Here is a 27891-nt window from a genome sequence, read left to right on the forward strand (position 1 = left end):
TTTTTGGATTTTCTATTCTGTTCCATTGATCTATGTGTCTGTTTTTGTCGCAATACCGTACTATCTTAATCAAACTAGAGCGTTGTAATATAACTTGAATTCCAGAATTGTGATGCCTACAGCTTTGCTTTTCCTTTTCAAGGTTGCTTTGGCTATTCGGGGTCTTTTGTGCTTCCATACAAATTTCAGGATTGTTGTTCTAACTTTGCGAAAAATGCTGTTGGTATTTTGATAGGGATTGCATTAAATATATAGATTGCTTTGAGTAATATAGCCATTTTACCAATATTTGTTCTTCTAATCCATGAGCATGGAATGTTTTCAATTTCTTTGTGTCATCTTAAATTTCTTTCATCAGTGTTTTATAGTTTTCAGAGTATAGGTTTATTACCTCTTTAATTAGGTTTATTCCTAGATATCCTATGGTTTTTGATGCAATTGTAAATAGGATTGATTCCTTGATTTCTCTTTCTGCTGCTTTATTACTGGTATATAGAAATACAACAGATTTCTGCATGTTGATTTTGTATCCTGCAATTTCACTGAATTTATCAGTTCTAGCAATTTTTTGGTGGGGACCTTCAGTTTTTCTACATACAGTATCATGTCATCTAAATAGTGAAAGTTTTAATTCTTCCTTGTTGATTAGGATGCTTTTTATTTCTTTTTGTTGTCTGACTGCTGTGGCTAGGACTTACAGTACTATGTTGGATAAAAATGGCGAGAGTCGATATCTTTGTCTTGTTCCTGACCTTCATGGAAGAACTCTCAATATTTCCTTGTTGAGGATGATATTAGCTGTGGGCTTTTTATATGTGGCCTTTATTATGTTGAGGTGTGTTCCCTTTAGCCCTACTTTGTTGAAGGATTTCATCAAGAATGGATGCTGTATTTTGTGAAATGCTTTGTCTGCATATTGAAAGGATCATACAGGGTTCTTATCCTTTCTTTTATCAATGCGTTGTATCACACTGATTGATTTGCAAATATCGAACCACCCTTGCGGCCCAGGAATAAATCCTGCTTGATGGTGGTGAATGATTCTTTTAATACACTGTTGGATTCGGTTTGGTAGCATTTTATTGAGAATTTCTGCATCCATTTTATCAGGGATATTAGCCTGTAATTTTATTTTTTAATGGAATCTTTGTCTGGTTTTAAATCAAGATAATGTTGGCTTCATAGAATGAATTTGGAAGTTTTCCTTTCTTTTCTATTTTTTGGACTAGTTTGAGAAGAATAGGTATGAGCTCTTCTTTAAATATTTGGTAAAATTTGCCTGTGAAGCCATCTGGCCTTGACTTTTGTTTGTTGGGAGATATTTAATTCAATTTTTTTTTTTTCTGGTTATTGGTCTGTTCAAGTTTTCTATTTCTTCCTGTTTCAATTTTGGTAGTTTATATGTTTCTAGGAATTTATTCTTTTTCTCCGGGTTGTCCAATTTTTTGGCATATAATTTTTCACAATATTCTCTCATAATTGTTTGTATTTCTGTGGTGTTGTTTGTTATTTCTCCTGTCTCATTTGTGAGTTTATTTATTTGGGTCTTTTTTCTTTTTGATAAATCTTGCTAGGGGGTTATCGATTTTATTAATTTTTTTGAAGAAATTATCTTATTGGTTTCCCTTCATCCTTCCTGACATAGTACAGGGTCAGTGAAAGTTGGCTGCATTCCAGGTTTCCTCTTTTAAATTATGGACATTCCCTAAAAGCCAGTTTACATCATGCTGTTGTTTCCTTCTCTTGCTCTCAGAAAGCGCAAGCTCAGTTATCCTCATGGCCTCAGCTATAACCTTAATTGGAATGATTTCCAAACCTTTATCATTAGACCTGCCCAAATGAAAGCATCTTGTCACTAAAGGTGAACTAACATTTATTTCAGATGCCCTCCCAGGAAAGAAATTCCCAGCAAACTCTGTAATCCAGCCCCTAATCACTCATCAAAGCTGAGAAGCCGCTGACTCACAAGCATTCTATTTTTAGCTAGCTCAAACTAGAAAAATGTTCTTCTATTAAGCTCTTTCTAACTTTTATCAATCAATGCTGCTTCTGCCTTCTGGGTTATATGTTAAAACTTCTTTATATATTTGAAGAAGCCTACAGGATTCCTTCTAGTTCACTAGTTCTCAGTCAGAAAAGTTTTGTACTCCAGAAGATATTTGGTAGTGTCTGGAGACATTTTGGTTTCACCATTTGGTGGACATCTAGTGGGATGCTGGTAAATGCCTTACAAAACACAAGTCACCCCCCTCCCCCATAACAGAGATTTTCCCATCTTAATATTCCAATAGTGCCATGAAATCCTGTTCTAGTCTGAATTATTGCCATTGTTGTATCCCAGATTAACACTGTAACTGTTAAAATGTGGTAGTAAAAAGTAAAGACTAAGAATCCATTTATCTGAATTTGAGTCCTTTAACGTGAGATATATCACCTCCAATATGCTGTGCCCAATCTGAACTCATGAATAAAATTCATAATAATAAAAGACACAAACATCCATTGAGTAATATGTACCAAGTACAGTTATGTGTTTTACATGGATTATTCAATTACCACAATCACACATGATATACCACGTATACTGTTATGAACTTATTTAAAGATAAGAGAGCTAAGTCATAGAGACTCTAAATAAGTTGCCTAAGTTACAAAAGTCTTAAATTGCAAGTTCTCCCTTTCTCCCAACTTCTTTTGATTCACCATTTCTTTTCAGCTAAAATGTAAAAACACATTCAACTTCAGAATCCCTGTGCCAAGGGGCGTCTGGGTGGCTCAGTCAGTTAAGCCTCCAATTTTGGATCAGATCCTAATCTCACAGCTCAGCCTCTGAGTTCGAGCCCCGCCTCAGGCTCTGTACTGACAGGTCAGAGACTGGAAACTGCTTAGGATTCTGAGTCTCTGTCTCTCTTTGCACACCCCCACTCCCACCCCCATCCCACTCACACTCTGTGTGTGTCTCTCTCTCTCGAAAATAAACATGAAAAAAATAATAAAACCAAGATGATGTCAACAAATAGGCAAAACAATAAAGTTTTCACAAAATTTTAATAATCTCCAATAAATATTAGAAACCTAGCGAAATATACCTCAGTTCCTGGCATATAGTAGTTGTCATTAAGTTTTTGTTAAATGAATGAAATTCATTCTTCAATAGATTGAAAAATCTGTAATTGTTTCTGATATTAGATGTCCTATTTGGCATTTTAATCCCTATAGCAAGGAAATATTTACAAATATTTTTTTTTATTTCTAATAAACCAAACTGCAAATAAAAGTTATAGTCCCTTTTTTAAGGGACCATAAAAACAAAGATTCTTGACAGATTTACCCAGCATTGTTGAAAACTCATTCTTTCGTGACTATCAGAAAATGCTAGTCCATACTGACAATCCTGGAAACGTTTAGAATGACAAAATTTCCATCAGTCTTCATTACTTGATAGAGCAGTGCCCTGCACACCGCCCTGTTCTTTCCACTGGTTTCCTTATGCCCAATGGATGCTCAGTGAGTGAGAAATAAACTTTTATTAAATCAAGTGACTAAGATTTCTGGGTTTATCTGGTCTAATTAGCTTTTCCCTAATATCTCTTTTAACTCAAAGGTCTTAATGGGTAACATCAAGTATTAGCATCCCTGAATCTACTATGTGGCACTTTGGTCAGAGAAAAACTAGTTTCACTGCTTTCTTTCACATCTTCTTTTTTCTTTCATATTCTACAATAGCTCGTACTGCTCCTTAGTATAGATATGGGTTGGGGGGGCACGCAGGAATAATTGGGCATTCATTTCTTAATAAAGTCTGCTGTATAATAATGCCAGAAGATCTGAAAGGTTCAACACCCTTTAGTAAAATCCTCCTAATGGAAATAGAAAAAAAAAAAAAACAGAAATGAAAAGAAATATAAAAAGGCAAGTACATGAGCTACAGGAATAAAAAAGAGAAGCATAGGAACTTAGGGAGAAATATTTCAATAATTTGATTTTAACCTTCCTAAAATGGTCATTATGGAAAGGATTCTTAATATGAAAAACCATGGAACTCATTAGGTATTCTCATTTAGTGAAAATTAAAAAGAATTCAATAAATGTAACACAGTGTGGTATAAGGTTATATTGTAAAGCAGGTTTCTAGTGACAAAGAAATATCCTCTGGTGGTAATCTAGTTGGCCAAATGCAAAAAGAGATAATATTGTCACTATTTTATAGCAATTTGAGGTTAATTGATCATAAAATTCAAGTCTTAAATACATATTTTAAAAGATGGTTTGGGCATATTAATCTTTTATTCCACTGAAAAATGCTACAAACTAGGGAATTGTTTTGAAATATAGAAACATATTATTTTAAAAAGTAGTTTACCTCCTAATAACTGCTATTCCAGAAAATATCTTTCAAGGGTTTTAAAAATACCTTCCTAACACTTGAAAGATGTTTTTTTCTTATCAAATAAAATATTAACAAAGTAAATTGCTAACTTAGAATGCAATAAAAACTCCATATTTAAAAAATTATTTGTTTTAGTTATTAGATTGGCAAAGATGAAAAATCAACAAGGTCTAGTGGGTAAAGGTGGAAAAACAATGTGTTCATTGCAATAAATTGTTACGAATTTTCTGAGGATTGTTAAGCAAGAGTTAATTATACCTTAGGATGCGTTGTCAGCTAAGATGATTTCAAAGGCAAGAGACAGAAATCTAACACAAAATGGTATAAACAATATCAGGACTAAATGGATTTTATACTTCCTGCTATGAAAATAAACTGTGTTCTCCCAAGATTCCTATGCTGAAGTCCAACATCCAATGTGACTATATTTTAGAGATAAGTAATTTAGGAGGTAATCAGGTTAAATGAGGTCATTAGGGTAGGGTCCTGATTCAACAGTATTTTGTTTTCAATTTTCTTTAAATTAAAAAAAAAAGATGCTTATTTATTTATTATTTATTTTTTTAAAGAAAGAGAGAGAGCAAGCCAGGGAGGGGCAGAGAAAGAAAGGGAGAGAGAAATCCCAAGCATGTTCCATGCTATCAGCCCAGAGCCCCCACGCAGGGCTTGAACCAACGAACTGTGAAATCATGACCTGAGCAGAAATTGAGTTGAATGGTCAACCAACTGAGCCACCCAGGTGCCCTAGGATTAGTGTTCTTATAAGAAGATACCCAGAGAGCTTGCTTTTTCCTTTTTTTGTTCTTCTCTTCTCTTTTCCTTTTCTTTTATCTTTTTCTCTCCCCCTCTCTCTCTCTTCCTCCTTCTCAACCCCTCCCAGCCTTCCTCTCCCTCTTCTTCCATTGTGCACACACTGAAGAAAGGCCATGTGAGCACACAGTGAGAAAGTGGCCATTGGTAAGCCAAGAGGAAGCCTACATCAGAAACCAACCACTGCAGCACCCTGATCTTGGACTCCTCAGCCCCCCGGACTGTGAGATAATAAATTTCTGTGGTTTAAGTCACTAGTCTGTGTAGTATTTTGTATGGCAGCATGAGCAGAGGCAGATTTGGGTACCAGGAAGTGGGTGCTGCTTGTAACAAATGTCTATAAATGTGGAAGCAGCCCTGGAACTGAGTAATGGGTAGAGGCTGGGGGAAATCTGAGGAGCATGCAAGAAAAAGCCTTGATTTCTATGAAGAGACTGTTGGAAGAAATGGATGATGTTAAAAGCGGTTCTGGAGAGAGCTCAGAAAGAATCAAATACAGCTAGAGAGAAGGTCTCTCTTCTTAGAGAATGCATAAATGATCACAAACAGAATGTTGATATACATACATACAGATGTTAAAGACCATTCTGGTAAAGTCTCAGATAGAAATAAGCAACATGTTAATAGGAACTGGAGGAAAGGCCATCCTTGTTATAAAGTGGCAAAGAACTTAGCTGAATTGTGTTCCAGTGTTTTGTGGAAGGTAGAATTTACAAGCTATAAAATTGGATATTAGCAGAGAATACTTCTGAGCAGAGTATTGAAGACAGAGCTTTGGATCTCCTCATGGCTTATAGCTAAATGCAAGAAGAGAGATGAGTTGGAGAAGGAACTGTCTAGAAAAAAAGGAACAAGAACTTGGAGGTTTGGAAAATTCTCAGCTTAAACCATATTGCAAAATCTGAAAAATCATGTTCTGAAGATAACATTAAAGGGTGTAGCTGAGCAACCATTTATAAAAAAGAGATCATGGGTATGATTCAGGGACTTAATCAGCCATCTCAGCAGAACCAGGAATAGAGATGAGATTTTACCAGCAGAGACACTGTGAGTGTGAACTGAAGGGGGCAGAGAAAACAAAAGGGAATGAAAGAAGGGTGTCAGGCTTCTTGGATTCTACAGATTGGGACCATGGAGCTATTTATTCAGTTGGGAATGTGCTTTACCCTTTAAGAAAAGGGAGTGATCCTAAAGTTAAGTAAGAGATCATCAGGGCAAGACTGGTTGGTTGTTCCTTAATCTTCAAGGGTGGGACCTCTGTGGGGACCAAGATGCCACCATCTAGGGATAAAGGGGGATAAAGCTGCAGCACAGTGCTGCAGGGGCAGGGCCACCTCACAATGCTAAGAAGGCGGGGCCACTCCGTAGAGCTGTGTGGTGACACCGTCACCCCAGTGTATCTGGACGAAGGGCACTGAACCAGAGGATTATTCTCAAATCTTTAACATTTGGTGGAATTTGCCTTGCTAGGTTTTAGACTTGCTTAGGACCAGTTCCCCCTTTCTTCTTCAGATATCTCCCTTAAGAATTGAGAATGCCGACCCAACCATGGTATTTTGGAATCATATAAATTGTCTGGTTTTACTGGTTCACAGGTAGAGAAAATATTGCCTCAGGATGAATTGTATCCTAAATCTCATCCATATCTGATATAGATGGTATTTACGTGAGGCTTCAGACTTTAAAACTTTAGAGCTGATGTAGGAATGAGTTAAGGCTTTTGAGATTGTTGGGATGGAGTGGATATATTTCGCATGCAAAAAGGACATGATTGTGGGAGGCCACAGGCAGAATATAACGGATGAATTGTATTCCTCCAAAATTCATATGTTGAAACCCTAAACCTGAAAGTGATTATATTTGAAAATAGGGACTTTGGGTTGTAACTGAGGCTAAATGAGGTCATAAGGGAGGAATCCTGAACCAACAGAATTAGTGTCCTTATAAAAAGAGACCCCAGAGAGCTGGCATTTTCTCTCCATCTCCTTGCATTGAGGAAAAGCGATGTGAACGCACAGCAAGAACGCAGCCGTCTGCAAACCAAGAATTCTCACACCAGAAACCAACAATACTCGCACTCAAATCTTGGACTTCCCAGCCAGCAGGACTGTAGGATTTATAAATTCCTGGTGTTAAAGCCACTCTGTCTGTGGTACGGCAGCCAAGCCGACTAAGACACTCTTCAAGGTCAGAAGGGAAAAAATAACTGCCAGGTTTGGACTGATCGGCACGCTGGCTACATCGCTCTCTGATTCTCCGAACTATACACTCTACTGTGCATCAGCTCTGGCCTCAGGCCCGTTTCCCTCTTAGGAATACAAACGGATGCAGGAATTCCAGGACTCCCATTACATACCATTCATTACACATGGCTACTCTTCACCTATCACATGCCTATTGAAGCTAGGCACTAACTGGCTTTAGGCCACCTGTGAAGCTAGTGAGGGATCAATCCCACTCAAATAAATTCATTGCTGTATACCCATATGGAAGGAGTTAAATGAAGGCTGAGAAATAATCCATAAAATATACTTTAGATATCATTTATGTAAAATTCATAGGAAAATACCCAAATGAACTCCCTCCAAACTGCTAACAGATTTACAAATTTACAGAGCATCTTTGATAAATCCTTCCTTGAAATAGTTTACATAAGGTAGGGAGAAACAACATCTCCTAAGGAAGATCTTCATGGTTAACTCCTCCTGTTACAAATAATCTGCCTGGATAATACCTTAATCTCCCAAACTTACAACAGAAATTGATTAATGGTCATTGTATACAAATGCTCTTTTCTACACCCAATTTTTATTTAAAGCACACCTTAATGAAATCATGTGGTTAGGGTAAATGTTTTAATTATAAGATTTCCTTAATATTTTAAAAGTAGGAAATGCTCTTCTTAAAAAAAAACTTTTCTAGACCATCAGTTCTAGTTTTCTAGAACATAGCATACACAGAAATATCACAAGCACACAGCTCAGTGAATTATCACAAAGGTAATATACCCATGTAACCAACATCCCAATAAAACAATAGTAATTTACCCATTCCTTCCTCCTCAAAGGTAGCTCTCATGCTGATTTTTAATACCGTAGTTTGGTTCTACCTATTTCTGAACTTCATACAAATGAAATCCTACAGTATTTGTTCTTTTGTTTCTGGCTTCCTTTGTTCAACACTGTTGTTTGGAGTGACATCTATATTGTTCTTGTAGGATTAGTTTGGTTTTTTTCTGTTACCCCATATTTTTTCCTTTATACGGCTATATTCTCCATTCCATTATTTTTGGGTATTTGAGATATTCTCAGGTTTTGGCTATTTAAAACACACTGCTATAGCTATTTTTGCATGGCTTTTGATGGAATGGAATTGTGGGACCACACAGTATGTGTGAATTCCACTTCAGGGTGCAGTGTCAGCTTGTTTTCAGTTGTTGCCCCAGTTCCTAGACTATCAAAAGTGTGGAGAGTGCCAGCACCCTCTCCAACATTTGGTTCTTGTTTTTGCTTTGCTTTGTTTTTTGTTTGTTTGTTTATTTGTTTCTTTTAGCCACTGTAATAGGTATATGGGAAGTAGAATTATACTGTGGTTTTAATTTGTATTCCCTGAGGAAAATTAGGTTGAGCAATAAACGTTGGCATTCCTTGTCTTGCTAACAAAACTTAAGAATGGTCCACTTCTGTCACAGCCCTCTCTACTTGCTGAGTTTGTATTCTACTGGGAATGTTGATACTCCCTATAACAATACTTTGTTTCAGCCCATCTGTAGGCTGTGGTTACAACGCACTGGAAGCTCAGAAGCATTTTCAGGGCTGTTTGAGTCTGTCCTTCAGGTTCAGTCTGGGGCCTAAACCCACTTCTAACCACCAGCTCGGTCTCAGATTCTTTGGTATGCTAATTAGGATCATAGCCTCATAAGTCCCAGAAATTCATAAACAACTTAGGGGATGGCTTTTTTTCTTTCTGTTATTTCCCAGATCCTTTCTGGTTCCCTGGGCTCCACTTTTTATCCTCTGCTCAGAAACTGCCCAGTTCTGTGATGGTGCCACATTCTGTGCTAGGAGGACAGAGAAAAGGAAAATTAGCAATGGCGTTTGTCTTGGCCCTCTTGTAACCACAACTCTACCTTATATTAAGGAAGATTCCTCTCCCTCCGAGATTTGGCTCTTCCAGCTTCTCATTCCTAGCCATTTTTGCTGCAGCCAATGTTACTCCTGCAAGGCTGCTTGGGATCGGGGGTGAGTGAATTAAGGACAAAGAGGAAAAAATGGAAGGGGGTTCTCCACTACTCACTCTGAGCTTTAAGTGTTTCCTTTGCAGGGGCATCTGGGTGATTCAGTTGGTTAAACATTGGACTCTTGACTTTGCTTCAGGTCATGATCTCACAGTTCTTGGGTTTGAGCCCACGTTGGGGCTGACAGCACAGAGCCTCCCTGGGATCCTCTTTCTCCCTGTCTCTCTGGCCCTCCACACCCCCCTCTCAAAATAAATAAATAAACTTAAAAGAGTTTCCTTTTCTACACCATAACTCAGAACTAGGGGATATTTCCAGAATGTTTCTTGTCTAGATCTCAGTAGTCACTCTGAGTTTTCAGCCTGCATTTAGTTTCAAGTCAGGGGATACCAAAGGAAAGTAACAGTAAATTCCCAAACAGTTCAGGGGCACTTTCAATTCTGGTCTTCTCTGATCTTCCTGCTGATACTTACTTTTCAGAATTATCAAATAGCTGCCCCTAGATTTTATCCAGGTTTTACAGTAGAAATCAGTGGGAGATTTAAAAAAAGATGGATATTTACAGCCTTCAACTTAAAGTCACTAGCTATATTAGCCTTAAGAAGAGAGCCAGCCTGTCCTTTGAATCTTTGAAGCCAGGCATTGATTAACTTATTCTTTCCAGCTATGAAAGTCCTAGATGGCATCTTCTACCAATCTGAGGCTGTTTCATCTACACTGAAAATCTGTTGTTTAGTGTAGCCACCTTTGTTACCTATCTTAGCTAGATCTTCTGGATAATTTGCTGCAGCTTCTACATCATACTTAGTGGTGAAAGATTAAAAGCTTTTCCTCTAAAATCAGGAAGAAGATACCTGCTTCTGCCACATCTATTCAATGTGGTAGTGGATAGAGCAATTGACAAGAAAAAGAAATAAAAGGCACCCAAATTGGAAAAGAAGAAATAAAATTATATGTTTGCAAATAATAGGACCTTATATGTAGGAAACCCTAAAAGTTCTACAAACACAAAAAAACTTAGAATTAATAAATAAATGCAGCAAAGTAGCAGGACACAAAGTCAACATAAAAATGTGCTGAAGTTCTATACACTAATTTCTGAAAAGAAATTAATTAAACACCTCCATTTACAATAGCATCAAAAAGGATAAAATACTTGGGAATTAATCAAGGAAGTGAAAGACTTGTACAATAAAAACTACAAAATATTGCTGAAAATATATTAAAGACAAGTAAACAGAAAGACATTTCACATTCATGGATTTGAAGACTCAATATCTTCAAGATTTGACACTATCCAAAGCAATCTACACATACAGTACAATCCCTATCAAAATCCCAACAACTTTTTTTTTTCAGAAATGAAAAATTCATCCTAAAATTCATATGGAACCTCAAGAACCATAGATAGCAAAGAAAAAAATAGACAAAAAGGAAAAAAAATCTTGAAAAAAGAACAAAGTTGGAGGAGTCATACTTCTTGACTTCAAAACTTACAACAAAACTATAATAATCAAACCAGCATTTGATTATAGGCCAATGGAATACAATAAAAAGCTCGGAAATAAACCTCCGTATATCAGATAAAATACTCTTGTGACAAGAGCACAAAGACCATTCTATGAAGATGGGACCATCTTTCAACAAATGATGTTGAGAAAACTGCATTGAAATCAAATGCAAAAGACTAGTTAGACCCTTACCTAATACCACACACACAAAAAATGAATGCAAAATGGATCAATGACCTGAACACAATAGCTAAAACTATAAAACTCTTGGAAGAAAATATAGGACAAAAGCTGTACGACATTGGTTTGGCAATGATTGGATATGACACCAAAGACATAGACAACAATAGAAAAAATAGACAAAATGGACTTCATAATAAAAACTTCTATTCACCAACAGAAACTATCAATAGAGTGAAAAGCAAGATATGTAGTAGGAGGAGATAATTGAAAATCATATATCTAATTAATTATCAGAGATTAATATCCAGGATGTATAAAGAGCTCCCACCATTCAACAAACAACAACAACAAAATAAACAAAACAAAGAACCTGATTCAAAAATGGGCAAAATATTTGAATAGACATTTTTTTACAAAGAAGATATACAAATGGCAAGCACACAAAAGCATGCTAAACATTACTAATCATTAGGGAAATGCAAATCAAAACTGCAATAAGATACTACCTCACACACATTAGATGGCTACCATCAAAAACAAACATAAAAAATTATAAGTGCTGGTAAGAATACAGAAAAATTGGAACCCCTGTGCACTGTTGGTAAGATTTTAAAATGGTACAACTGCTGTGGAAAACGGGAAGAAGGTTCCTCAAAAAATTAAAAACATAAAGAAACAGAAAGCAAGGTCTTGAGTACATATTTGTACACTCATGATCATAGCAGCATTATTCACAATAGCTAAAAGACAGAAACAGCTCAAGTGTCCATCAGCAGATGAATGGTATATACATACAATGGAATATTATTCAGCCTTGGAAAGGAAGGAAATTCTGATAGTTGTTACAATAGGGATGAATCTTGAGAACATAATGCTAAGAGAAATAAACCAGTAACAAAAAGATTAATACTACATGATACCACTTATATAATGTACTGGAGTAGTCAAAAATCACAGAGACAGAAGGCTAAATGGTAACTGTCAGGGGTTGAAGGAAAGGAGATGGGAAATTATTATTTAATGGCATAGAGTTTCAGTTTTGTAAGATAAAAAGAGTTCTGGAGATGGAAAATGGTTATAGCTGCATAATAATATAAATGTACTTAATATCACTAAACTGTTCACTTAAAAATGGTTAAGATGGCAAATTTTATGTGTATTTTATCCTAATAAAAAATTGAGAGAAAAACAATAATTCATAAAAAATTAATAATTCTAGATTGTCTGCCCCTAAAACCATAATATTAAAATGAAAAAATATGAATACAAAGTTGACAAATATGTACAAGTAACAGAGTGAAATAGCACTAAATCTCACTTAATAATATGTAGATGGAACTTGAACATTGAAAAAGAACATATGGGAAAAAATACTAAGTTCTATTCTAATGGGCATCTATAATATACTGACTCCAATGATCTGAAAAACTCCATTATTATCAAGCAGGTGGAACATTTACCAATGTTGATCATATCTTTGACAACAGAAAAAAATTGAAGAAATACAGAAGTATCATAAAGGCCTTTCACTGACTGAAGAAAAGCCAGTAAAAAAGACACACTGAAAAAATCCTACACATTTGGAAATTCAAAGACAGACTTCTAAATAATTCATGTGGAAATCATAAAAGAAATTAGAAAATACTTTGAATTACAGTTAATAAAAGTGCTATATATTAAACTCCATGGAATGCAGCTGAAACAGAATATTTTTTAAAAGTGGTACACCTAAATGCATATATTAGAACCATATAACTAGAAATTAATAAGCTTGATTACATGTTTAAATCAAAAATTTGGAAAAATAATACAGCAACTCCATAAAAGTAGAAGAAACATAAGCAGAAAACAATGAAAATAATGAATTAGAAAACAATAAAATATGGAACAAAGCCATGAAATGTGGTTTTTAAAAGGACTCCCAACACTGTCAAAGTTCTTAATGGCTTATCAAGAAAAAAATGAAATGGAAAAAGAGGCAAAATTCACAATGAAAAGGGAGACATAATTCTAACATAAGTTCTGGAATATTAATATAGGAAAATATATGCCAATAAATTCTGAAAATAAAGTGGACAATTTCCTTAAACAAAATTATCAACTACGTCAAGAAAAAATAGAAAACTTGAGATGTAAATACTAATGAAATTTCATGAGAAACTGCAAAATCTAAAATTCAAAGCATACAAAAACAAATTTAAAAACCTTACCAAAATTCATATGGTTTTACAGGGCAGTTCTACCAAACCTTCAAGTAACAGACAAATCTATTGTGCCAACTATTAAAATGTGCCTCCCTGATCCCTGACTACAAAGAGCACAATTAATCAAAGGCTCCCACCATCTTTAGTCAAAGGCTGATACTGGGAGATGCAGAACTCCTCTGATGAGTGATTTGGCTTGCAGAGTGCACTGAAATCTCAGGCTCTTTCACTCAACTACCTTTTCTTCCTGTTCCACTTCACAAAGGTCAGTTCAGCATTGTGGTCTAGAAGATCCGTCACCTTCTCCCCTGCTCTTTCCTCTGCAGGAGTTTCCCCTAATGCATTTACTGTATATTTAATCCCATCTTGGGTCTGCTTCTCTGAAGATTTATCTTCTCTGAAGAATTTACCAGGCTTAACTTCTTTTACAATAAATAACTTAGACTTTTCAGATTCACAAAGACTTTTCTCTTTCACATACCAGAAAAAAACACTTATTCTTAAAATAATGCCTTTCAGTTTTCTAATCCTTCATTATGTTATACTACAGACTTTCACAACAACAAAATCCTTTAATTCTATATAAGAAAGGACTGAGATTTCCACCTACTAACTAAGACCTACTTATGATAGTATAGAAAGCTAAGATCAGAGCCAGGCTATGCCTATAAATGATCTCCCTACTACTTGCCCAATTATACTTACCATCAGAACTATGCCTAACATAAAGGTAAAAACTGAAAGAGTTTGAGAACTGGCCTCCATAGAATCATGGCTAAACTGAAAAGCTGGCACATTCACCTCTGCTATTTCAGTAACTCAGTTAGAAACAGCAATAGCAATAACAACGGCCTGATTGAGGATTTGAAGATTGTCCAGAAATGCTGACCTGTTGAAAGCTCTCTTTTAAAATTTAGCAGTGGCTTTATTTAAAAAAAAAAAAAAAAAAAAAAAAAACCTTTAAAATATTCTGTCCATGTTTTTTCTTAACAATAAGATTTTAAAACTAATTTACATTTCACTACTGAAAGAAATTTAAATGACAAAAAAACACATCAAATATATTTTATCTCACACAACAGTTAGAATATTTTATTTCACTTTGCCCATGATGACAACATAATAAATAGGATCATCTCTAAGACATGGTACACATTAACACTAGCCTTATTTTACTTAATAAAAAGGCTATTGAACTTAAATATGCATACAAATTCAAAAGCTTAAAATAAAACCCTAAACACTTAAATAATTTACATATAATCAACTTTGTGAATTTTTATACAGAGCTGAACTTTTCTGTATATTTCTATTCACGCCCTTCTGCATGGAAAAAGTTTCATTTTGATGCAGTAAATAATGCTTGTTTGATTATAACTTCTAATACTTTCCCAAAACACACTGTAACTTAGTTAATAGCCCTAAAATCCTTTTATACTCAGAAATACAAAGTCATAAAACATTCAATATATTTAAGACACTTTCTTATTTCATTTTTTAAGGGGAAAATTTTAAGTAGGCACACATGTTAGTGATAAATATGTTTATACTGTTAAATTCTGGAAATTACAACTTTTAAAGGGACATAGACAAACATGATTGTTTTCAGGGCAAAGTGACCGATGTAGCAAAGGTTTTGACAACAGAACTGGATACATAGGGAATATGTAAATTGGAAAAAAGAGCTTAGAAAACTGAAGGGCTATAAATGCAGAAGAGAGATTAGACTTGCTATGTGTTGGACCGTATGGATGCATGAGAAGTGGTATTATGGGGAGACAGATTTCATCTCAATTACAAAGGACAATTAGTTATCTGAAGATAGAAAATGTTATCTCAGGAGATGATGCATTTTCATCATTAAAGGCATTTGGGCATAAGCTGGATGAGGGGTTGGGCAAATTATGTCCGCAGGCAGAATTCAGCCCACCAGCTGCTTTTGTAATAAAGGTTTATTGGAACAGAGCCACTCCCATTTGTTTCCTTATTGGCTATGTCAGTTTAGTACTGTAGCAGAATGTTTGCATCCATGCAACAGAGACAGTACAGCCCACAAATCCTGAAATATTTACTATCTGGCCCTTCCCTATGGGAAAGGCTTTAGGAATTTAAGTATTGGAGGGGTGTCTGGATGAGATAACCAATAATGGTTACTCTGGCACTTAAGAAAGTGCTTAGCATATCAACCATATCAAGGATCTGGTTGTACAGGTTTCACTGCATAAGGCAGTCCAGCCAACTTGGTGAGTAGAGTCAAAATTCATACTGCACTCGGTAAAGTTGTATGCCATAATGTAGGGCTATGTCTGCCAAAATTGTCTAATTTGCATGAAGGCACCCAGCGCACCAGCACAACCTGTACATATAATAATCATATTAACAAAAGCAATATCCCTTCCTCTACAGATGATCTAAGATGCCATAACACAGATATCCTATCACTGACTCAATTTTTCTCCCAATCCAAGGTTTCTTTATTTACATCCCGTGGAATTAATAATAGATGTTCCCCAAAAAGAGTTTTCACATTTTATGAAGTGCTACAAGCTCTACCTTCTTTTTAGAAAGATACGTAGCAAATTAGCACATTAAAATCTCTAAGGAAAAAAAAAATTCTTGCAATGTCAGTAGAAGTAATGTCACTTACAAACCAAAAGAGCCGTATTTTCCAAACTTGTTTAATCATGGAAACGTTTTTATGAACTTACTGTTAATATCTCAAATAACTAATATTTTAGGGATGATGCTCTATTCAAAGTTGTATTTAGTATTTCCAGATTAGAAGCTCATTGAGGACAGAAAATGTACTCTCTACAGATTTTTAGCACATTGCTAAGCACATATGATAATTACCTGACAAATAATTGAATTAACAGTAGGAGATGTACCTAATCAATATGGTGACTATGCTGCTAATTTCATTAATTAAAGTAGGCTTTAATTACTTATGTGACAGGAACACAAAGTTATCTTCTTTCCACTGATTCCATTAGCATTTATATAGTCCAACAGCAAAATAATCTTGAAAAGTACATTTCAAGTATGGTTCTTCTGCTCTGTTACATATTTAAGTATATGAAGCTATTCAAGACACATCATTGATGTTTTAAGGTTAAAGACTTGATAAATTACCAAACAGGTTGATAGAACATTATCAGAATACAGGTTTAATAAATTCGAAGTCAGTAAAAGCAAATTACCTGAAGAAGGTGACAAAAAACTGCACAAGATCCATGATTGTGTTGTGTTGTGAGAATGCAATCTGCAAGATCAAAATAAAAGAAAGTTTGAAACTTAATCTATGTTGTTCTCCAATATCTGTGGTGAGTTTCATGGCATTTGTAAATATAGTATTTTTAAATCGTCAAAAGAGTTGTAGCATTATATTATAAATCATATATGCTGAAATCAAAACTTCATCTAGAACATCCAATAAAGTCAACAACCGACAATGATGGCCTTTACATAGGCTATTACATTAAATGATTTTAGAAAACTATTATGAAATTACTTCAAGAATGTATGCTAAGTTTCATGTGCAATTCTGATATTAAATGTGCGTAACTAAATAATGTAAATGAGTTTCTACATTTAATAATGATCACAGTTTGTATCAGTACAGGTAATAATTGCTTATAAGCCAAAAAAATAAATTTCAACTCTGTTAAGGATATGGAGAATTTATCTTTATGTATATATTTATATGTATATATACATACAAAGACACACACATATATATTTTAAGTTTATTTATTTTGAGAGACAGCATGTAGGGGAGGAGCAGAGAGAGAGGAAGAAAGAAAATCCTAAGCAGGCTCCATGTTCTCAGCACAGAACCTGACATGGGGCTTAAGCTCACACACAGTGAGATCATGACCTGAGCCAAAATCGAGTCGGATACTTAAGCCACTGCGTCACCCAGGCGCCCCCCTCCCATATATTTTTGTCAAGACAAGCTATATGTGTGCATACAACTATTTTGTCATATTCTACTCAGAGAATAATATATGTCACTTCATTTTATAATTTCATGTTATTAAGAAATGAATTTTGAGGGGTGCCTGGGTGGCTTAGTCAGTTAAGCTTCTGACTCTTGATTTTGGCTCAGGTCATGATCTCATAGTTTTGTGACTTCAAGCCTGGAGTCAGGCTCTGTGCTGACAGTGTAGACCCTGCTTGGGATTCTCCCTGTCTCTCTGCCCCTCCCCTGCTTGCACTGTCTCTGTCTCTCTTAAACAACTAACATAAAAAAAAAAAAGAAAAAAAAGAAAGAAATGAATTTTGAGAGGGGAAACTAGTCAATAAACTAAAGTTGTTCTACATTTCTGCTAACATAGATTATACTGTAACACAATTCTCAGGAAGTACTGTATAGTGTCTTAGTCAATAATGCAGTATCTAAATGGAGAATTTCTGATTTTGAAATCTACCTTTCCACTTACTAGGTGTAAATATTTTGGAAAACTAACCTATTTGTGTCTCAGCTGTCCCATATGTGAAAGGTCAAAATAAAAGTACCTACTTCATAGTGCTAGAGGAAAGATTAACGGAATTAATAAAAATAAAATTCTTGCCATAATATCTGCTACGTAGCAGGTATAATAAATATTATTATACTTTTACATCATGTATAGAAGAGATGGTCAACATAAATGAATTTTCCAAGACAGCTGAATCTAAACCATCAAGGTACTGAAATCTCTTTTTCCTTTAATAATCTTTTATGAAAATCATTCAAAACCATGGCAGTGAATTTTCACTTCCAGTAAAAATGGAGTAAAAGGCATATCTTTACTTCCTTAAACAACTAGAAAACTATACAAAGTTTTTGAAAATAAATTTTAGACATTGGACAAAAGGCAGAGGAAGATATAATCCATCAGGTAAAGGACTACAAAAGAGATGAGCCTTACAATTATCCAGCTTTCAGTGCAAAGAAATAACACCAAGGAATTTAAATGGCAATCTAAATAAGGGGTATCAGTATTTCTTATATAAAATAAAGAATTATAGTCAGTTGAGAAGATGGTTAAATTTGTGGTGTATACAAGATGTTTTAAATATAGTGGCATTCATTTCCAAAAAACTTCTAAGCATTTGAAGAATTACAAAGCACTTATACAGAGACTGAGGAAAGATAATTGCTGTAGGAGATTGGTTATAGGTGAAAATGTCTTAAAAAATTTAAGAAAAAATATTTTTTAATGGAAAAATTACAAATGAATTTTCTTCCCAGGTGACTGTCCGTAAGAGTAAGTTGGGAACGGATCTTGCCCTTTCTGGGCCTGCATTATTAAGTACCTTGGAACAAAAATATTTTTAAGACAAGTAAACAAAACACTAATACACATGAAAATATCTACAATATTCTACATTTTCCCAAAGAATGTCTGACTAAATAAAGTAGGAGTTAAAGGAAGGACCTACAAGTTATAATCATGAACTAAAGCACTAAAACATTTCAAAACTTCAACTATATTACCTACCTATACCTATTAATATAAAAGAAGAAAAAGCTTTCACAAGAAATATGACTAATATTTTGACTCCAGCTTGTCTGTAGAGGATAATCTGGGATTCCACTAGCGGGGTGATGAGACGCCTAGACTTGCCAAATTAACACATTTTCCAATATGCCAAAACAATAGCTGCATTTCTTCACAAATTAGGTGACAGTGTAATGCTTGAACATGAAGTAAAGTACTGAAGTAAAGACCCTGACCAACTTTTGTTACAGACCACACTCTACTACCTTTCACAATGAGGAGCATAATGATGGGATAAAGAATTGATGGCGGAGGTCTGTGTCAGAAAGTGTCTGTGAAATACAAACTGCCTTAGAAACAGAAGCAAGAGAGACCCTAAAGTAACATATCTGTTAACATAAATGCACCCAAGAGGAAATGCAGACTTGGCAGAAGCAATCTCTGTACTTAGCGTATCATCGGGGTGCTTTTGCCTCAAGTTGAAAGTATCCCGTATCGTCTGTTCAAAAGGGAAGTCAGCATTACCAAGCACTGTGCAAATCTTTTAAAAGGTTGCTCCCCCTGAGACTTTCTACAGGAAATTCTACAGGACACAGCCTGCGGAAAACACTGTCAGACAGCTCGCACGTAGCCACAGGCTTAATAATGACATTGGACCGATTCTAGAAATGGAAGGCAGATCCAAGGAGCATTTGATATCATTGGTGAACAAAGCCAAGCAGACACTGATTCCAGCAGATTCCCTCATATGAGGTGCCAATTTATTCATCCATCGCATATTTCACTTAGTATCTACTACATTCTGAAAACCACACCAAGTCCTTGGATGCATCAGTGAAAAATAACATCAAAATTCTTAATGGTGTTGGTGAGGGAGGACAAAAACAGTAGTAATAAACTACATAGTGTATTAGAACTTGGTTAAGTGCTAATGGGGGGAAAAACATTAAAAGTATCCTATATTTTGGTAACATAGCATGTCAACTATACTTCAGTTTTTAAAACGTATCCTATTTTTTATACTAACGTATATAAGACAAGAAATCACTCCTTGGTGTGTAAAAGTGTGCAAAAGTGCTGGGAAGCGACAGGAGGAAAGGGAGGGGTAGCAGAAAAATATGAAACACAGCATTAGGTTCAGATGCATCTTGCTGTCCTGGGTTTTTCTCTATCTAGAACAGAATCCAGCAGCTCCAGGATCCTTTCAATGAACCTGGAAGGCCCACAGGGAAAGGAATAAGGATAAACAGAAGGAGAACCATTCTAAGCGAAGCTGAGCAACAGATCTTCACGCGGCTGACTCTGTATCATCCAGATAAGACCCCGACTATCACACTTCTCTCAAACACTCTCTGAAGTAGGTGCCATCCCCCTTACTCCATATCTTGTGTGAACTTATTTCTTCTATACTTCAATCTGAAACTATCTTATTTTACAAGTTATGATCATTAATTAAATCATTAGTTAAAATGTCTTTCTCCACTAAAACGTAAGCTCTGTGAGAATAGCAGCCTTGTTCATCTTGTTCATAACCCTGTTCCAGTACCTAGAACAGCATTTGGTACCTAGCAAGCACTTAATAAAACTTTGCTGAAAAAATGAATACATGTAATAGCAAAATTTAACAAAAGAGTATTCTTAGGACTTCATATAGTCTTAAGATCCATGAGAGGAAGCTGGTACAGATGTTATTCTGAAAAACATTTTTTAAAGTTTTTATTCATTTAAATTTCTTTCATAAATCAGTGTTCATACAGATTATAATTGCCTACTAATTACAGATCATAAAATACTATTTTTACTTATAAAATTGACATTTATTATAAAGTTCAGGAGTTTTGTAAAATGTGATCCTTGGATAAAAATTTTTCTTTATTTTTAATCAAAGAAAAATTTTATAAGATCTACCATTTACAATTTTAGCTACAATATTTTAGAACCAAGATATCAAAAATGATTTCTTGCTATGTATTTTTACCTCAGCTTCTTAATTTCAACAGTAAACATCTTTAACTATTCTTAACTATGTTGGTTTCTATACATTTCTCTCAGGTGAATTAGATCAGACTACAATCTCCTTATCCAATATAGGTTGCATTACATGAAAAATTATTTTTTAAACCAAAAAAAAAAATTAGGCTGCCTTAAAAGAGTGATCATTTAGCCAATTTTATTTAAAAAACAGTGAGTCAAATCAATAACAGTAACAACACCCTAAATTTGTAGTGTCCCTGAGAGTATATCTCCTGAGGATACAGAATTTTTCTGACCCTAAATTCTATAATGGTCTAATTGGAAAGATTTCTATTGGTTGATGCCATTGCTAGAACATGGCCCTTTGAAGATAATCAGTATGTTCTATTTTGGTTCTGTGGTCATTCCCATGAAAAATATGACAAGTTTATTCAAGGTGCATTTAAAGTTAGTTTTAAACTTTAGCCAGCATAAATGCACCACCGAAATTCCTTTTTCTATAAGGATGTTATTTAAGATATCTAATAATTATTCAAAGAAATTTAATCAAAATTAAGAGATTAATTATGGGAAAATGGGAAAATCTCATAATATCTTAATTTTTCTCATGTTTTTAAAAAGCCTCCAAACAATTTAGTGACATGCTAAGAAACAGAGTTAGCTGAAACTATGGCAACAATGATGATAATATATTTTGATCATTTGATCTTACATTGAAAATTCATATTGAAAACATGTCTAAAATCTAAAATTTGAATTTAAGATATGCAATATTTTTCATTAACTAATAATAATGATCAACATTTTGAGTTTATGATTTGATGAAGAAAGCTGCATTAAATGCCTTTGGATACAGAAGGAGATTAATAGCTTGATATTTACCACAAATGTCAGAATTTGTAAGAGAGAAAAAAATGTTAACTTGAAGGACAAAATAGTGTGTTTGTGCAAAATGTCAGCCTGCCATAAATAAACTCTGATATAATATGGGATAAACAAAAATGAAAATATAAAGGGATGTGCTGAAATTATCAAGTTCATCTAACAAACTGAAATTAAAAGAGCAGTTCTTCAAACTATTATTTGGATCACAGTCTTTCAAAATGCTGACATAAAAGCATACTTACATAATGGAAGTTAGTCACCGAGTCATGTCAACGACAAGCTATGTTTCAGGCAAGCAATTCAAGATCTTGAGTTTTTATTTAATCAATTTTTTCAAGTAAATAAAAGCAGACTAGGGTTTAAATTAGCTATTACTGGATAAAACCAACTATGACAATCTATTCCAGATCAGCATAAACTTCCTACCGATAATTAGCACGCTCCTTATTAATATAATATGTACCATTCCTTATAAAGTAATGTTTCAAAATACAGGGTTAAATGTAAAATGAATGTAATAAAACCTATTTCTGGATAAAAATATGTGGGATGAACATACAGACAAGTCTGTCTAAATATTACACATATTGATCTGATTATAAATTCTTGAATATTGTTTATAAAGTTTAATGGGTTTAATTCTTTTTTTTTTAATTTTTTTTTAACGTTTATTTATTTTTGAGACAGAGAGAGACAGAGCATGAACGGGGGAGGGTCAGAGAGAGAGGGAGACACAGAATGGGAAGCAGGCTCCAGGCTCTGAGCCATCAGCCCAGAGCCCGACGCGGGGCTCGAACTCACGACCGTGAGATCGTGACCTGAGCTGAAGTCGGATGCTTAACCGACTGAGCCACCCAGGCGCCTCAGTTTAATTCTTTTTAAAGCAAATTAATTATCTTTCCTCCTGGCATGAATGCAAAAACTTACCTGGTTTCTCTGTCTTTACATCATACCCCTCTGGTCACTCCTCACCTAGCCGACAAAATGCTCTTTTTAAAAATGAAAAAGGTTTCTGTAATCCCCCTCTTCACAGTTCCACACTCCCCTAACTAATACTGACATCATTATTAACCACAGTCCATAATGTATTCAGATGTCCTTTCTCTACTCCAGGATCACATCCAGGATACCAGATAACATTTAGTCATTCGTTATGTCTCCTTTGGGTCCTCTTGGCTATGACAGTTTCTCAGACTTTCTTTCTTTTTTATTATTTTCACAGTTTTGAGGAGTAATAGTAAGGCATTTGGTAGAATGCACATCAAGCAGCATTTGTAAAGTGTTTTTCTTATGATTAGACTGAGGTTATGGGTTTTTGAAACGAAGAGCACAGAGATTAAGTGCAATTTTTGTCACTTCATACCAAAGGTATAGACTATCAGTGTGACTTATTTCTGCTGATGGTAACCTTGGTGACCTGGCTGAAACAGTGTTTGTCAAGTTTTGGTTTCTCTCTGTAAAATTACTCTTTTTTACTACTTTCCCATATTGTACTCTTTGGAAGGAAGTTCCTATGTACATTTAAGTGGGAAATTATAGGCTACCTTCTTTGGTACATGCTATCTACATAAACTATTTGGAAACATTGAGTTTGACCATTTATTTATTTAATGATTTATTTATATCACTACGGACTCGTGTATATCTATTTTTACTTTGCAGTATGATCCAATATTACCTTACTTTGTTGTTGAAACTGTTCCAGCTTTAGCCATTGTGAGTTCTTTCATTTGGTTCTTGTGTCCTTTTGACATATTCCCATAGTTGTGTGTTTTGTTTTCTGTTTTAATGCTTCCTTACTTTCTAGCAGTACAAGATACTCCAGGATCACCTGTGTATTTGCTACACTAAGTCCTTGAATCAACTATTTCTTCCAAGGAGTTTCTTTACATGAGGATGGTATCAGAAACCAAACCCTAGGCAGTAGGTTTGCTTGTTGCTACTATGTTGTCATTGTCTCTAGGCTGAGCCCACAGAACAAGGAAATATGTGTGTGCGTGCTAACCTGTGTATATACACACATATTTATAAATATTTCTATACATATAAGCATCTGTATCTATATGAAGCTAACCATGAGTTCATACTGATGTCTGTACATGTTTTTAAGATGGCTTTCATCAGACAGAGGAATATTCCATATATTCCATATATATACCATATACAGTAAAACCTTGGATTGCAAGTAACTTGTTCTGTGTTTCGCAAGATGAGCAAACATTTCTAATAAATTTTAACTTGATAAATGAGCCATGTCTTGCAGTATGAGTAATACGTGATGCCAAACATCACATGATCACAATTGAGCCAATGGTACTTCCCCCCCCCCCTTTCTCTCTCTCTCTCTCTCATTCACTGCAAGATTATGGGTGATTGTCTCCCATGCTCAGATGCTTGGTCTCAGGCCATGGTGTTTGGCAGAAGTCAGTGATTTTTCAGAACGTTGGAAAATGCCCACAACTGGCATTACTGTATTTTTTGTCACTTCAAAGCACCTACGGACAGGCCTTTGCTTTTCCATACAAGAGTAAGCTTAGGAATGCTTTGCTTAATTGTAGGTCAGGCTGCCTGCAGATATAGACCCTTTCCTCTGCTGCCTTATTGCCAGTTATGTTAAATACAGTATATGACAAGAGTTTATTAATATTGTACTGTAGTCAGTATACAATAGCCCCCAAGCCGAAATGGTTGAAAATAAGCACAGTAAGAAGAAGGAGATAATTACGGTGGAAGTAAAGAAGGAAATCATCAAGAAGTACCAGTGAGGTATGAGAGTGGCCAAAAGTGCAAGATTCTATAAGTCTACGTCTGCATTACGTCTGTGGAGGAGGAAGAGGAAAAGGCAGAAGAATCCCTCACTGCAAATGAGATTATGGAGATGTGTAAAATGTGGGAAACAGTGCCAAATTTTGTAGAAAAGCACACCCCAGTAAGGCTGTGGCAGTGCAAGCAATGAATGTATTTCATGACAATCCAGTATCACGTTTCCGTGAAATCCTCAAAAGGAGGCAAAGGCAAGTGTCCTTGGATAGGTTCCTTGTTAAATCTTCATGAAAAGAAAAAGATGCCACTGAGCCAATAGATAGCAGTGATGCTGATAGTGAAAGTCGTCCTACACAATAACTTCCTCTCTCTTGTCTCCCTCACACCAGCCACAAAGGTTTTCAAAGGTGAATGCAGGTTAATTTGTTTATTTTTCTTTATATTTTGTATTTTCTTTATTATTTTATACTATACTATAGTATTGTAATCATTTTTATATGAATATTTTTAGGTTGTGGAATGAATCATTATTTCTTATGGGGAAATTCGCTTTGATATACAAGTGCTTTGGATTACAAGAATGTCTCCAGAATGAATTATGCTCACAAACCAAGGTTTTACTGTATGTTCCATATATATTATAATATGTTATATTATATTATATATATTACATTAATATATAACTAATAGCATATATATACATACATATATACACACACATATACCTATACATACATACACAGAGAGAGAGGCTGGTTCTTCTAAAAGATCAATAAAGTTAGTAAGTCTCTAGTCAGATCAAGAAAAAAGAGAGAAGTCACAAATTACCAACATCGGGAATGAAAGATGGGACATTATTATAGACCCTACAGAAAAGGATAAGATAATTTTTCAAATAAATTAATGCCCATAAATTAAATATCCTTGACAAAGTGGAAAACTTCATTGCAATACATGAAATATTATAGCTCCCTCAAGAAAAAATAAATAACTTAAATAGTATTATAACTATTAAGCATATTAAATTTCTCATTTAAAACCTTTAAACAACAAAACCAAAACACCAAATAATCAACTATAGGCATGTGATTTCATTGGAAAATTCTAAATATTTAAGTAAGAAGTAGCATCATATCTACAAATCTTTTAGAACATAGACAAGGAGATAACGCTTTTATTAACATTTATTTTATGAGACCAGCATTACCCTGGTAACAAAACCAAACGTAAGAAAAAAATCTAGACAGAAATATCTTTCATTAATATGATAGCAGAATAAAATCCTCAATAAATATCAGCAAACTGAACCCAGCAATATATAAAAAGGATAATAAATCAATGCCAACTGTGGTATATCCCAGAAATGCAAACCCAGTTCCAATTTCAAAATTAATCAATGTAGTTTACCAAGCCTAAAGACTAAAAGTGAATTACCAAAAAATCATTCTAATAGATGCGGAAAAAGTATCTGAAAGAATTCAACATCAGTCTTAATCCAAAAAAAACCTCAGTAAAATAAGTGCACAAGAAAACTACTCTAAAGAACTTTTGAAAACCCTTTAGCTAACATAGTATGCAATGGTGAAGGATGGAATGCTTTCCTTTTGGCAATGGCAACAAAGCAAGAATGTCTGCTTTCACAACTTCTCAATACCACGCTGAACCTCTTACCAGTGTGATAAGACAAGACAAAAATTTTGGAAAGAACTGTAAAGGAAGAAATAATATTCTATTTTCAGACAGCATGATTTAATCCCCCAAACTAATATAAATAATAAACGAGTTTAATAACTTCATGGAATACAAAATCTATTGCATTGCTACATACGAAAAATAAACCATTGAAAATAAATAACAGTACCAAAAACTGTGAAATTACTTAAGTCTGATAAAATATATGCAAAAACATATGTTGAATATTATAAAATACTAACAAAAGAAATCAAATTAGACCTAGGTAAATAGAGATATACTGTAGTCATGAATTATAAGACTCAATAGAATTATGATGTCAATTCTGACGTACAAATTTCATGCAATCATAATCAAAATCTCAGAAGAATTTCTTACAGAAATTAAAAGAAAAGGAGATTCTAGTATTATATGGAAAGGCAAAGAAAGCGGAATAGCCAAAACAATTTTGAAAACAAGAACAAAACTGAAAGACTCACACTATCTGATTCAATAGTTACAAAAAAGCTATTGTAATCAAGGCAATATGAACTGACGAAAAGATAGACACATATCTGAATGGAACAGATAATCTAGAAATAAATGTACACAAACAGAATCAACTGATTTTTGACAAAGTTTCTAAGGCTATTCAACAAAGAAAAGAATACTGTTTCTGTTTAATAAATAGCGCTGAAACTATTAGACATCCAAATATAAAAAGTAAATGTCAGTCCATACATTGAAACATATAAAGCAATTCAAAATGAATCATAGGCCTTAATGTAAAAATTAGTATTATAAAATAAAATCTTAAAAATTATAAAATTGCAGGAGAAAAATCCTTTTTAACTGCTTTAGGCAGGGATTTCCTAGATATAACACCAAAAACATGATCCACTTAAAAAGAGAAACTTATAAATTGGATTTTACTAAAATTAAAAATTTCTGTTCTTTGAAAGAGTGTTAAAAGAACAAAAAAAACCCCCAAAAAACAAAAAACAAACAAACAAACAAAAACCCAAGAAATAATCTGGGAAGAAATATTGCAACACATCTGACAAAGGACTTGTATCCAGAATAAATAAAGAACTCTCAAAACAGTAGAAACAGTTAACACATTAGTCTTCAGGAAAAATCAAATTAAAAACAAACTACCATTCACATATCTTAGAATAGCTAAAATCAAAACAACAAAATTGACAACACCAGGTACTGTTGAAGATAGAAGCAACTAGAATGCTAATCCATTAGCAATGGAAATGCAGAATTGTGCAACCATTTTGGTAAACAGTTTGGCAGTTTCTACAAAAGTAAACATACAATTACAATATGACCTAGCTGTCCTACATATAGATAAAATGAGAACATACACTCACAAAAAAAAACATGTATGTGAAAATTTATAGTTGTTTAATTAATAATTGCCCCAAACTGGACAGAGCCCCAAAATTCATCAACTGGTGAGTGGATAAATAAATTATTATATATCCATCCATGGTATACTATTCAATGATAAAAAGGAATAAAATGTTTACCCAGACATCAACTTGAGTAATCTCAAATATACTGTAAAACAAATATATGCTATTTAATTCCATGATATGAAAATTAGAGAAAGGCAAATCTATAATGACAGAAAGTAGACCAGTTTCCTACTAGGGTCTGGGGCCACTGAGAAATGATTAACGGAAATGGTATGCAAAGAAACTTTTTGGTTGATGAAACTTTGATATCTTGATTGTAGTGGAGATTACATGATTGTGTATATTTGCCA

At 34.4% G+C, this 27891-nt stretch overlaps 1 protein-coding gene across 5 annotated transcripts in view; it reads right to left on the bottom strand.

The window, feature by feature from the left end:
* ATRNL1 (attractin like 1) overlaps positions 1-27891 on the bottom strand; it is a 774559-nt gene that overhangs the window by 408363 nt on the left and 338305 nt on the right. For all 5 annotated transcript variants that reach the window (XM_078434862.2, XM_078434861.2, XM_078434859.2 and 2 more), the window contains one exon: positions 16536-16597. In XM_078434862.2, the coding sequence (XP_078290988.2) occupies positions 16536-16597 (62 nt within the window). The remainder of the gene's footprint in view (positions 1-16535; positions 16598-27891) is intronic.

The sequence above is a fragment of the Panthera onca genome, chromosome D2, assembly GCF_046562875.1.
Source record: "Panthera onca isolate mPanOnc1 chromosome D2, mPanOnc1 haplotype 2, whole genome shotgun sequence".
Lineage (NCBI taxonomy): Eukaryota > Metazoa > Chordata > Mammalia > Carnivora > Felidae > Panthera > Panthera onca.